This window comes from Microcaecilia unicolor, chromosome 7, assembly GCF_901765095.1.
Source record: "Microcaecilia unicolor chromosome 7, aMicUni1.1, whole genome shotgun sequence".
NCBI lineage: Eukaryota > Metazoa > Chordata > Amphibia > Gymnophiona > Siphonopidae > Microcaecilia > Microcaecilia unicolor.
This window is the reverse complement of record NC_044037.1, coordinates 186573350-186587452: the sequence shown is the minus strand read 5'-3', so window position 1 is coordinate 186587452 and position 14103 is coordinate 186573350. Positions and strand designations below refer to the sequence as shown.

At 40.5% G+C, this 14103-nt stretch overlaps 1 protein-coding gene across 1 annotated transcript in view; it reads right to left on the bottom strand.

Annotated features, from left to right (window-relative positions):
- FN1 (fibronectin 1) overlaps window positions 1-14103 on the bottom strand; it is a 268540-nt gene that overhangs the window by 222423 nt on the left and 32014 nt on the right. The window contains 5 exon segments of the mRNA XM_030210701.1: window positions 771-929; window positions 4145-4282; window positions 6840-6897; window positions 6899-6972; window positions 10712-10849. Coding sequence (XP_030066561.1) covers window positions 771-929; window positions 4145-4282; window positions 6840-6897; window positions 6899-6972; window positions 10712-10849 — 567 coding nt within the window.

Sequence of the window (14103 nt, the reverse complement as noted above, 5' to 3'; positions counted from 1 at the left end):
TAAAACATAGCCAGTTAAGTCTGATATTCAGCACTTAACCAGTTATGGGTTACCACATAAAGAAGGTCCAATTTATGTGGTTAACCTGGCCAGTAAAGTGCTAAATATTGGCCAACTGCCAACTCCAGTCCCAGAACACCCCCAAAATTGTCGTTTTGCAGTTTGGTGCTAACCAGTTATTTTCAGTAGCACTAAAATGGTTAGCCCCAAACATGTGATTTAATCTGCAAAGAGCCATTTCTGGCCAGTTTAATCGCATTGAACATTGAACCCTTAGTTTTTTCCTTTTGAGTCCTTTTGAGTCACAAGTTGCTTAATTGAAGAGAACTTTTCCAAACCTCAGTCCATCAGCAGCAGTTTTGATAAAAATAAGTAGCAGCTTTTGGACTGAGTGAGCATTGCATAGAGTATTCAACACAAAGTTGTTAAATACCATGGACTTAGTGAATTTTGGCATAGGAATAAGCTACAGTAAATGAATCTTGCCTTGCTGAACGAAATTCATCACATAACTCAAAACTGACAAAATTGGACCAAGTGAGTTTTGGAAAAGTGTTCTTCAATTAGAAGGTTGAGTTTTCTTTGAACTGAAAATCCACTTTTGCAGATTCAACCAGCCATTCTATCCCCATATCTCCCAAAAAGGTGCTCATTTACTAATCCCCATATCTCCCAACAAGGGTACTCATTTACTAATGGTTACCGTGCACCGACATCATTACCATGCATTATCTATTAATAAATAACACCCTAAATGTCTGAAAACTTACCAGAAGCAACAGCCTGTATAGATGTATGTCTTTCACACTTCCATTCTCCTCTACCGTTTCCAGTACAAACACACTGTAATAGGTGCCCTCGTGAATCAGTCTTGCTCCAGTTATCTCCAATTCTGTAGGAAGTCTTTGTATCCTGATCATTACACCTATCTGCAGAAAACAAACAGGTATTAGTCCCTTAGAAACAGAACAGCTGATCTCTAGCTAGGCATTCTCTATCCCAGTGGTTACCAGTCAGTACTTCTTAAATAGGGTGGCTTTACAAAACAGCCCAAAATAGCCAAGTTAGCCTGGCTCTTCAGCCAAATTAATTCAAAATATATCTGATGAATACATGTTGTGGCTCTGGTTGAGGGTCTCATGGCAGTTTGGGAGCCACTGTGCCATCTAACTCTGAACATCTACAAATTTGCCACAGTTGAAGAATGTCTTGTAATTGTATACTCTCAGTTATAGCTCTTGAAAAAGAACCAAATTGATGCCTCATGCGAATTATGGAATTCTAAGAAAGGAAGGGCCCAATAATCAAAGCCATTTAACCGGGCACTGTCTGGTTACTTTCACGCAGACAATGGGTGGTGCTTGGGCGGAGTCAGTACTTAACTGGTCAACGACAATATTCAGTCTGCTTTCCAGTTAAGTAAGCAGATAAAGTTAGGATAACAAAAAGGCTGTCCTAACTTATTGTTTACTAGTCTGAATATGGACCACTATGTGGTTAGCTTCCAGGTAGCCCCTGTGACCCAGATCAAATTCCAATGGAAGAAAGACAGAAAGACAGAAATACACAACATTGATCAATAAAACAGCCAACCAAATACATAGGAAAGGGAAGTTTGTACCCCATTATTATGAAACTATCAATAATCACTCTTGCTTTTGAATAGCCATTTTTCCCATTAAAAAAAACCAGAAAGGTAAAGAACAGGAGAACCTGAGGAAAGTTAGAGGGGAGGAGTAGTAGTATAATGATTACTGCAGTGGTCTGAGAACCAGGGGAGCCAGGTTCAATTCCCACTGCACCTCCTTGTGACTCTGCGCAAGTAACTGAACTCTCCATTGCCCCAGGTTTAAAAAATATATACAGTGCAACCATTTAAGTGCACATCGGATAAGCACATGCTCTGTTTAACTGCATGCCGTACTTTGGTCCCGATTTTGGTGCCATCAATTTCTATGGGGACAAACTTCGGTTTAGCGCACCACTGATAAGTGCAACATTTGCTTACATGCATGGTTTAAGACTGCTCCTCTGCAGGGAAGACTCCGCATAAAGCGCGCACGGAATATGGAAGCCAATCGGCACGTGACAACCAACGAGATTTCAAATTTACCACCCCTTTAACTGCCACAGGCAGAATAAGCAAAAGGATGTTTTTAGAATGTATACTGGGGTCGTCATTGTCGCAGCGGAACTATAAGACTTTAACACTGGCTGAACGAATAGAAGTTCTTAAAAAATCAGAAAACAAAGAAAGCCAAGTATCTATTGCTAAAGAATATGGTGTCAAGCCCAGTCAAATTTCACATGTCTTGAAGCAGAAAGATCAGCTTCTGGAAGACTGGTAAAACAATACAAATCCAGAACGGAAACAAAAAGGGGCAGGAAAAGCTGAGGAGGTAGAAGATGCTCTTCTTCAGTGGTTTTCTCGAGTCAGGAGCAGACAGTTTCTTGTCAGTGGTCCACTGCTTATGGAGAAAGCTAACCAGCTAGCTGAAAGTCTTGGACTAACTGAATTCAAAGCCACTGTTGGGATGGTTGGAAAGATGGAAGGAGAGGAACAACATAAAATTCAAGAAACAACATGGTGAGAAACAAGACACTAGTACTGAAAATTGGGTTGTTTCAGTTCTTCCTACCATCTTGAATGAGTTTGCACCTCATGACATTTTCAATGCTGACGAAAACGGTCTCTACTGGCGAGCGATTCCTGATGGAACATTTGCATTCAAACATGCCGAAACTACTGGAGGTAAAACGTCGAAGGACCGACAGACAATCCTCCTTTGCTGCAATATGGATGGGAGTGAGAAGTTGAAACCCCTCGTCATTGGAAAGAGCAAACAGCCCCGTTGCTTCAAGAAAGTTAAGCGACTTCCTGTGTCATACGAGGTTAATGCAAATTCATGGATTTGAAAGCAGTGGCTAAAGAAGTTAGACACTAGAATGCGGGCACAAAAGCGTCAGATTTTGCTGCTTTGTGATAATTGTGCTGCACACAGGGATGATGTCAGGCTGTCTAATGTCAAGGTGGTCTTCCTGCCACCAAATACTACCTCTCTGATCTAACCTCTGGATCAGGGCATAATAGCCAATTTCAAACAACCTTATTGGGCTCTTGTGCTACGTCGTCTGATGAGTGTTATGGATGACCAGACTGGCAAGGATAAACATGATGTTGAACTGGCTCGTAATCTATCACTGTTGGATTCCTTACATATGCAGAAAGAAGCCTGGAATCATGTTACACAGGCAACCATTGTGAACTGCTACAAGCGGGCAAGCTTTGTTAAGGATGTGGAGAGGGACGAAACAGATGCAGCTGTTGCAAATGCATCAGATGAACAGGTTATTGACATCCCAGCCTGTGTTACTGAAGAGGATTCCATCGCTACGTAGCTGTTGATTATGATCTACAAACAGCTGAAGACAGCACTGATGTCGAGATATGCGCCTACACGCAGGCAACAATGGCTGATGATGGAACAGATTATGAAATGAGCAGCGAGGCACATGCTGACGAAATTCAACAACCTCCTCCTGTCACTTTTGCAAGAGCGCTGGAGAGACCCAACACCGTGCGGGCCTATCTGGAGGCCACTGGATGTCAGTGCTATGACAGTTTTTACTGTCTGGCAGATGTAGTCTATGGAACTCACAGAGCCAATAGTGTACAGACTATAACTGATTACTTCAAGTAAGCCTAACGTCAGTTAACAGAGACTGTATACTGTATGTATATAATAAACAGTACTGTACATATGTTTATCAAATGTCAAGCTTCTTTGGGTCACAATGGTTAAGTGCACGCTCTGGTTAACTGCATGCATTTCTTTGGTCCCAGACCCTTGCACTTAAGTGGATTGCACTGTATATATATATATATATATATATATATATATATAGTGAGCCCACTAGAGACAGAAAAAGTACCCATATTTAATATGTAAACCACTTTGATTGTACTACGGAGAGGCATTATATCAGATCCCTTCCCCCCTTGTCAAATTATATTGGAAAATCAGTCACATACCCCTCTGCTTTTCCCTCTTAAAAGGGGGGTCTTTCAGGGGATGGTGAGGACACTGTAAGATCACATGTGTAACAAAGGATTTTGCAAATAAAATTCAGACCTGAAACTTACTTCTAGAAGTACATGTGATCCGTCCGCTGCCCTCTCCTAAGCAAGTGCAGTCCACTATCATCCAGCCCTGATAAGGCTTCTCCCAGGTCTGGCCAACAATGTATGAGGTCCCAGCATTGTTGTCATAGCATCTCTCCGCTACAAGAAATTTAGAAGAGTGAAATTTATCTAATAATTTAGCCACTTAATTAAATAACTTAACAACTATGCTACAGACAACACAAGCTTGAAGAATAGATATGAGAACTGTATTGTTTCAATGCAGAGGGTGATAAATAAACAATGTTCCACAGCTATGGACAGCAGCTGTGGCTGAAAAAATATCTAACCGCTGTGTAATAAAAAGGAACAAGAGGAACTACAGTAAGAATACTACTGTGCCCTTCTGCATTAGAACACATTAACACTGTTAATGTGTGCTATTTATCACGTCCCATTTTATGCAATGGGAGCTAGTAATAAATGACCGTATAATCTAACTAGGTGAACGTTCAGCTGCTGCAGCAGTCAGCATTTTTTTTTGAAAATGTTGGCTATGACCAAGGGTTTTAAATGCTGGCTGCCGTACTGAATATCTGGGTACTGGGCATCCATTGGCTGTTATTCGTGTATGGGGCAAACTTTCATACTGGTACCCAGAAAACTATTTGGATAAAGTTAGAACAGCCTTTTTTGCTGTTCTAATTTTATCTGGATAGTTACCTAGTTAGTGGACTGAAAATCACCGCTAATCAGCTAACTCTGCCCAGATTGTACCCCAGTACTACCCAGAGAGTGCTAAGGTGATCTGATCAGATATTCAGTGGCATTATCTGGATAAGTACTGCTGCATATCTGGGTATGCAACATATCCAGAAAGTAGAATTTATTGAAGTAGGAAAATGGGTTCAGTTCCCACTGCAGCTCTTTGTGACTCTGGGCAAGTCACTTAACCCTCCATTACCCCAGGCACAAAAACAGCTTAGACTGTCAGCCCACTAGGGACAGAGAAAATACCTGCATATAGAGCTAGATTGTATATATCATGCATAAAAAATCAGTGCTGAAAAAAATACTCCTAGGCGTATTCTATAAACCACACCTAAATTTAGGCAAGGTTTATAGAATACGCCTAAATCTAGGCATAGTTTATAGAATACCTATTTTCTGTGACTATATTTAGTCATGGCCATTTACACCAATGAAAACATGGTGTAAATGCAGATGCCTAAATTAAGCGTGGAACGGGCATATTCTATAACAGTGAGCGTAAATTCTAGGAACGCCCATGACCTGCCCATGGCAATGACCCATTTTTAGACCCACATGTTAGAATTTACATGCATCATTTTATAGAATATGCTTAGACATTTGTGGACATAAAATCTAATTAATACCAATTAGTGTCAATAATTGCTTGTTAAACTAATTAAGTTGCACACACAAATCCAGAATATGACTAGATTTGCATATATAAGTTGCACTATATAGAATCCAGGGGATAATGTGCATAGCACTGCATATATTTTTATTACATTTGTATCCCACACTTTCCCACTCATGGCAGGCTCAATGCGGCAGGCAATGGAGAGTTAAGTGATTTGCCCAGAGTCACAAGGAGCTGCATGTGCCAGGAATCGAACTCAATTTCTCAGGACCAAAGTCCACCACCCTAACCAATAGGCCACTCCAGTAGAGCTATAAAAATAATAAGTAGTAGTAGTAATAAGAACTGCTGAATGTTACCCCTTAGTTTTTTATTTGATAATAGAAATCATTTAATTATTTTAAACAAAAGGTACACTAGGAATCTTTCTTTGTTAAAAATTTGCAAAGAGCATGAGTACTATGGAGAAATTAAGTCTTTGTAGGAAAACGGTTTATAAGATATGCCTGGAAACAATGAGTAATTGTGGGGGGGGGGGGGTTGAGCCAGATGATGGTGCGCCGGGCCCACGCCTTATAGTCTAATTTTGGGCTGGCTGGGTGGCGTTAATGAGGCTTTTTTTCTCCACCACTAAGTGTATGGTAGTGTTAAGCCAGTGGTGACAGTTGTGATGTTTATGGTCAATATACGCAGCCGGTGTGAAGCTGGGTTTTGCGTTTTGAGATGCTTATAACCCACACGTTCTGGACTGATCTGTGGGATGCTAAGGAACGCTTGGTTATTTGAACTCAGAACTCTATGCAGGCAATGTCTTCATGATTACTGTGGTCCATAATTATAGATTACAAGTTACAAAAAAAATTATGCACAAAAGGTGTTGGAACAGAGATATGGAATTCTAAACCACTTGAAATGTGTAAAAAAAAAAAACCCAAAACAATTATATACACTTCTGTCATGCACTGAAATCTTGGCTGTTCAGAAAATATTTTAATGGTGAATAATTAACCATGAAGATTTCCTTCCTAGTCTTGCTGATTAGTTTAAATCTGTTTTTAATGATATGATGTGCTATCTTTTACTCTGATTCTATTGTATGATCTTTGGACTATTGTATTCAGCCTTGAACTATTGTTTGGTTAAGCAGAATAGGAATGGAAGAATTAATTCAATTCAATTCAGTCCTTAAGATCAAGCTTCTCCGCTCTCCCCCAAAAGAAGTAATCCACATCAATTCCCAGTATTAGTGTGAGCGCCTCATCCCTGGAACAGATCTGAGAAGGGTTACACTTGTAAAATCATGCCAATGGTCCATGTCAATATACCTACCTACAGGTTTGCAAGTCCATTCACCTTTCCCATTGCCAAGACATACACACTCCAGCATGTTGCCCCCCTGTCTACTGAGGTCTGCGCCAGGTGTCACCAATCTTATAGGACTGCCCTCCTTCATGACAACGGTCTATTTAAAGGAAAATACACTGTAGACACTTACACTGCATACATTATGTACTGTATAAAAGTTTTATGAATAAATTCAGCTACAGTAATTTGTTTCTAAAGTGATTTTATGCATCATGCCATGGTAAAGTTTGAAAACAGGAAATATTTTTACCATTCTTATAATCATATTAAACAAACATTTTTTATAATATAAATTATTTTAATAGAAGCCCTTTTACCAAAGGATATTATGCCCTAACATATGCTTAGGACTAGATTCTATATGTCACACCTAAAAAATTGGCTCTGAAACGAATACGTCTAGGAGTATTTTATAAAGTACACCTAAATTTAGGCATACTTTATAGAATAAGTCTAAATTTCCAAGTGGTTTATAGAATACACCAAGTGCCCATCTGCTCAACTAAATTTAGTCACAGGCAGTTACACCAAGTAAAACTTGGTGTAAATGCCACTACCTAAATTACACGCAGACTGGGTGTATTCTATAAGAATGTGCATAGATTTTAGAAATGTCCACAAGCCGCCCATTCCATGCTCATGGCCATGTCCCCTTTTCAACTATGTGACTTAGAATTTACATGCATCACGTTATAAAAAGACAGTTCTGTGTGTAAATTCTAATTAATGCCAATTAGTGTCAGTAATTGCTTGTTAAGTGGCAATTATCAGCATTGATTGGCTTGTTAACCAATTAAGTTGCCCATGCAAATCCAGAATATCACTCGATTTGCGCATGCAACTTAAGTCAGGCTATAAAGAATCCGGGGGTTAATTGGTGATAAACAGGCAACTTCAAAACGCATTACAGCATTATGAAGTATTTTGCCTGTTAGCAAGTACTAAGCACATTTTAACTATTTGTGGAAGTGTTAACCAACTAGTACGGTAGCATTAACATGTGCTAACTGGCTAACATAAATAGAAGGCGGTAAGTGTTCCTGCATTACTTTTTGGCTGGTCCCACGTGCTAATGAAAAAATTAGCATGAAACCTGCAAAAATAAACAAAACAAAAAAGCTGTAAATACTGCCACGTTGAATCTGGGTTTAGCGCGCAAGAAAGTCTCACATTAAAATACGCTAACCCAGGTTCTAACGCCCTTTAGTAAAAAAAGCCCCTTAATGGCAAGATGTAATTTTTTTTTAATGTCATAAGCCTTCATAACTGCACCTCCAGGGCTAAATTTCTACAACTCAGAAGGCAAAAAAAAAAAGGAAAAAGCAAACAACATTTTTGACAGAAAACACTGCAACTCTTTCTGATCTTTATAGTTCATTTGAAAAGAAATATCCTAAATCAATGAGATGGGCAAAGCTATTCATTTCTGATCAGTTTACCCAAAATGTCCTTTCATGAAACTTTCTTCTCAAACTGTTTACAGTAGCATTAACTGTAAAGTTACTGAAATGGCTGGGAATATAAAAGCTACTATCACAAAGCACTATGGCTCTATAATTTGGTACTGTTTCATGAACTGTATACTACACTAACTGAGCTTGATATGGTCTTTATTTACAGTTTTGAACTTTCAAGTGACCATTGTGTATTTTTTGGCTAAAATGGAAAATAAGAAGTGACCCTACCAGCACATTTGGGGCCCTTTTACCAAGCTGTGGCTAAAAGGGGGCTGGTGTTGGCATCAGTGTGTGTTTTACATGTGTGCCGAGGTCCCCTTTTACCACAGCTGGAGGAAATGGTCTGCAGGAAATGGCCATGTGGCCAGTAAAGCACTTGCCGAAAGGCTATTTCGTGGGGGGAGCACTTACTGTCACCTATTGAGGTAGCAGTAAGGGCTCTGCTTTAACCTGGCAGTAACCAGGCAGCACGCGGCAACTTGCCCGATTACCGCCAGTGCACTCCGGTGCTACAAAAATAAATACATTTTTAGTGCCGGAAATGACGGTACGCTAGGGGTGGGAATTACCACTGGGCTGCTGCAGTAGCTTTGGTGTACTTCCTGTATAGCAAACGGTAAGTCCGTGTTGGGCTTACCGCCGCTTAGTAAAAGGAGCCCTTGGACTTGCTGATGCCCCATCATGGCTGTCAGAGCTCTATAATGTAGTTTGAATCCTCCACACAAAAACATTGAGATAAGGGGAGGGGGGATAGAAAACCAGGACAGATTGTGCAAAATATATCATTCTTCATAAATGTAGACAGCAGACATTAAAACTCAATTAAAAAAAAAGGTTTGCTATAATACACTTCTATGTAGCCTTCAGTTCAACCCAAGTGACTTATAAGACACAAAAATAATGCAATAAATAACAATACCAAAAAAAAACTAGACAATTATTCTCTTCTCTATTTTGGTGTTAACATAATAAAAAATTCAACACCCAGTAGCAAGGACATAAAAAGAGGTAAACAAAAAAAAAGCTAAAGGGTAGTCCTCTGTACACAAGTTGCAAATGACTAATGGGGAGTCACTTGCATAATGTTTCTCGGCAGAATATCAGTGGGACGGTTTCCATTGATTTATCACTGCTAGGAAAATGTAATAAGGAGAGAAATTCTTCAGAAATCATGCCATTAAGATTTTGAAACAAAGCTAATATTCAAAACTACTTTAACTATCCAGGAACAGCAATTGCCTGGTTAAATGGTAACTTAACGCTAAGCGCTATATTCAGTGCGAGATAGCAGACTATCTCAGATGAATATTAGTGGCTTGGCGGCTAGCTGGTCAGCACTGATATTCAGCTTCTGGCCAGCTATGCTTGGTAGCCAAATATGGCTGCGTCAATAGATGGAATATCTGTGGACGGTTCCAACTTAACCAGCCAATGCTGGTTAAGTTCAAATCAGCCCACAATAAACTGGATATTCAATGCCGGTCTCCAGAATGGCCCAGCATCGAAAATCTGGGCTCAACGCCGACCGCGGGAGGCAGCCCAGCTAGCTCCCATGGTCTGAATATTGGGCCCAATCTGTTCTTGTAATGGGAGCCAATTAATTTTGACAAAAAGAGGAGTTACATGATAACATTTATTTTTAAAAATTAGTCTTGCAGCTGTATTTTGAGTAAGTTGTAACTTTTTTAGTGCTGTATCAGTTATTGCCCCATAAAGGGGAATTACAGTAATTTACCTGTGCTAAAATTGAGGCCTGAAGAAGAAACGCAAATTGGTTCACAAAAAAAAATAATGCAGAGATCTTAATTGTTTCATCTTGATAAAACACTTTTTTTAACCCCATTGTTCACTTGTATCTAAAAGATGAGCAAAGAATCCAGCATGATCCCAAGTACCCTTGAAGTGGAATCAACTGTAAGGGTGTCCATGCCATTTAAGGCAATGGTGGAAGGAAAAGAGGGATTGTGAGGTCCTAGCCATAGAATATTTGTTTTGGCTAGATTTAGCTTTAATAAATAATGAGTGATCTACTGATTGCACAACAACACCTTTATACAAAGAGAATCTACACTATAATGTTCAATCACTTTTAACTAAGTGCTTGTGTTTTCTAAGAAAATGAATGGCTTGTTGCAGTCTATCACTGCAGTGCCAAGTTTAAATGCACCTACACAATACACATCTAGAAAATAAAGCAGGATTAGAGTGGATTACTTTTGAGACATGATATAAGAAATAAAAGTTATTGCAAATTTAAAAAACAGAAAGATAAACTAACAGGTGTAGATGTAAAATAGATTTAGAGATTTGAAATAGAAAAAAACCCATGTCTAGTTCCACTTCTAAAAATGGAAAGTGTCTACAATCCCCAGTGCTTACTTGCGATGGTACAGCTGATTCTGCCTCGTCCAGCGCCAACGCAAGTACAATCCCAGATCATATTTTCCTTAGGGCGCTCGTATGTCTCCCCCACACGATAGCTGGATCCAGTATACTTGTCGAAGCAAGTTTCTTCAGCTAGTGAGAGACATGACACATTCAAAACCATTATATGGTCAAACCTTTTGTTAATTCTAATGACTTTTGGATTTATATCCACCTATTCAACAAGAGTCAAGGTGGCTTACAGGAGAAAATTGAAGATGTAAAACATGAGCAGATTCATCTGTCCCTCAGTTCTGTCTTCCTTGCAGATTTATGTACACCAGCATTAGGGAAACATAAGATTATGTAACACAGATCCAACTACATTTGTCATTAAGCGGATAATTTTAATCAATCTGTATACATTTGCAAACTGATGTGCAGCTAAATTAATCAGTTTTCATAGTGAGCTTATATGTAAGTTATCTTTAAAAATTACCCTATCACAACTACTGGCACAAAATTATACCCTCTAAGATGTATGGGTAGTTTTAAAAGAAATTTATACACATGCCAGTTGATATTCAGCCCGCAATGGGCACCAGCATTGAATATCTGAGGCTAATTTGTTAGGTGCTAGCCGCTAGGTCTTATGGGGGGTCCAGCCAATGTTCAGCCAGGATTCACAAAGGATATCTGCTAGGTCCCAAACCCCCCCCCCCCCCCCCCCCTGCAATTCTGATCCCCCACCTAGCCCTTGGAGCATCAAGATATCCCCATTCCAATCCTCTTCTGATCCTTCCACTTCCTCCCCGCTTAAATAATTTTGAATATCAACCTCAGACTTTTTTTAAATCAAAAAGTATGCGTCTAAATAAAAACCATGCCCTACCCCTACACCTCAGAAACACCTCTAAAAGCCTGGACATACAGTGATTATTCCTGTCTATCAGTGTAGGTCTTTCTCTTCTTGCATACTTATCTACCTTTGTTCCCTCATCTTTATCCCATGTTGCTAAGTTTGTTAAGTCTCTGAACCTGGCTTCTCCATATTCAGATCCTTTTCAGGCCCATCTTGTGCAACATTTTCTGGATCCTCTTCTACCTTGCATTCATACTCTGGTCTCTACCAGTCTCACCTCTAGTCTTGTTCCCACTGCTTGCGAGCAAGTTGTGGTATATCCACTCTTGAAAGACTCTAAAGCAGATTGCTCTGTAACTGCTAGCAATCATAGGATCTCTAATTTATCCTAACCTCAAAGGTATCAAAATGTTCATACTAGACAGCTCAATGTCTTGCAAAAAAAAACTAAAGCCAGCATCTATGCCAAACCAGTTTTTATTCCGGCCATTCCACTGACAGACACAAAGTCCAGCTCATTTTTCGAAGGAGATCGCCGGACATCTTCTGACACAAATCGGGAGATGGCCGGCGATCTCCTAAAGCCAGCCAAATCGGTATAGATTGAAGACGATTTTGGCCGGCGCCAACTGCCTTCCGTCGCGGAGCCGTACCAAACTTCAAGGGGGTGTTTTGGTAGGGTAGCGAAGGCGGGATGGGGGTGTGCTTTGAGATGGCCGGCTTCGCCCGATAATGGAAAAAAGAAAGCCGGCCTTGACGAGCATTTCGCCGGCTTCACTTGGTCCCTTTTTATTTCAAGACCAAGCTTCAAAAAGGTGCCCCAACTGACCAAATGACCACCAGAGGGAATTGGGGATGACCTCCCCTTACTCCCCCAGTGGTCACCAACCCCCTCCCACCCTAAAAAATATATTTTTTGCCAGCCTCTATGCCAGCCTCAAATGTCATACCCAGCTCCCTGACAGCAGTATGCAGGTCCCTGGAGCAGTATTTAGTGGGTTGCAGTGCACATCAGGCAGGTGGACCCAGGCACATCCCCCCCTACCTGTTTACAATAGTAGTGGTAAATGGGTAGCCCTCCAAAAACCCACCCAAAACCCACTCTACCCACATGTAGGTGCCCCCCTTCACCCCTTAGGGCTATGGTTATGGTGTAGAGTTGTGGGGTGTGGATTTTGGGGGGATTTGGGGGGGGGGCTAAACAACCAAGGGAAGGGAGCTATGCACCTGGGAGCTAGTTTTTTTTTTTTTTTTAATTTTTAGAAGTGCCCCCTAGGGTGCCCGGTTGGTGTCCTAGCATGTCAGGGGGGCCAGTGTACTACAAATGCTGGCTCCTCCCATGACCAAATGCCTTGGATTTGGCCGGGTTTGAGATCGCTGGCATTACTTTCCATTATGACGGGAGGTAATGGTGCTGGGGCCGCTTGATAACAGTGATCATATTATGATCGGATTTGATATTGGCTTTGAAGTAATATCATAGGAAATCAAATACATTAGCGTTAAGTTTTAAAAAGGAGACTATGATAACATGAGAAAAATGGTGATAAAAAAACTTAGAGTAGCGGCTGCAAGGGTCAAAATTTACATCAGGCATGGATGCTCTTCAAAAACACCACCTGGAAGCCCAGGCCAAATATATTCCGCGCATTAAAAAAGGAGGACGGCAGACCAACGACAGCCGGCGTGGTTAAAAAGTGAGGTGAATGAAGTTATTAGAGCTAAAAGGAAATCCTTCAGAAAATGGAAGAAGGAACCGACTGAAAATAAGAAGAAACAGCATAAGGAATGTCAAGTCAAATGTAAAGCGCTGATAGGAAGCTAAGAGGGACTTCGAAAAAAGATTGTGTTTGGAGGCAAAAACACATAGTAAAAAATATTTTAGGTATATTAAAGCAGGAAGCTGGCAAAAGAATCGGTTGGACCGCTACATAACCGAGGAGTAAAGGGGCAATTATGGGAAGACAAAGCCGTAGCAGGAGATTAAATGAGTTCTTTGTTTCAGTCTTCGACAGAGTAAGATTTGGGTGGGATACCGGTGCCAGAAAGGGTATTCGAAGCTGACGAGTCGGAGAAAACTTAATGAATTCTCTGTAAACCTGGGGTTGTAATGGGGCAGTTCTACAAACTGAAGAGTAGTAAATCTCCTGGACCGGTAGGGATTCATCCCAGAGTATGATAGAACTGAAAAATTGAACTTGCCGAGGCTATTTTTAGTAAATGTAATTTAGCCTTAAAATCGAGCGTGATACCGGAAGATTGGAGAGTGGCCAATGTAACGCCGATTTTTAAAAAGTTCCAGAGGAGATCCGGGAAATTATAGACCGGTGAGTCTGACGTCGGTGCCGGGCAAAATGGTAGAGACTATTATTAAGAACAAAATTACAGAGCATATTCAAAGCATGGATTAATGAGACAAAGTCAACATGGATTTAGTGAAGGAAATCTTGCCTCACCAACATGTGGATAAAGGTGAGCTGGTTGATATTGTGTATCTGGATTTTCAGAAGGCATTTGACAAAGTACCTCATGAAAGACTCCAGAG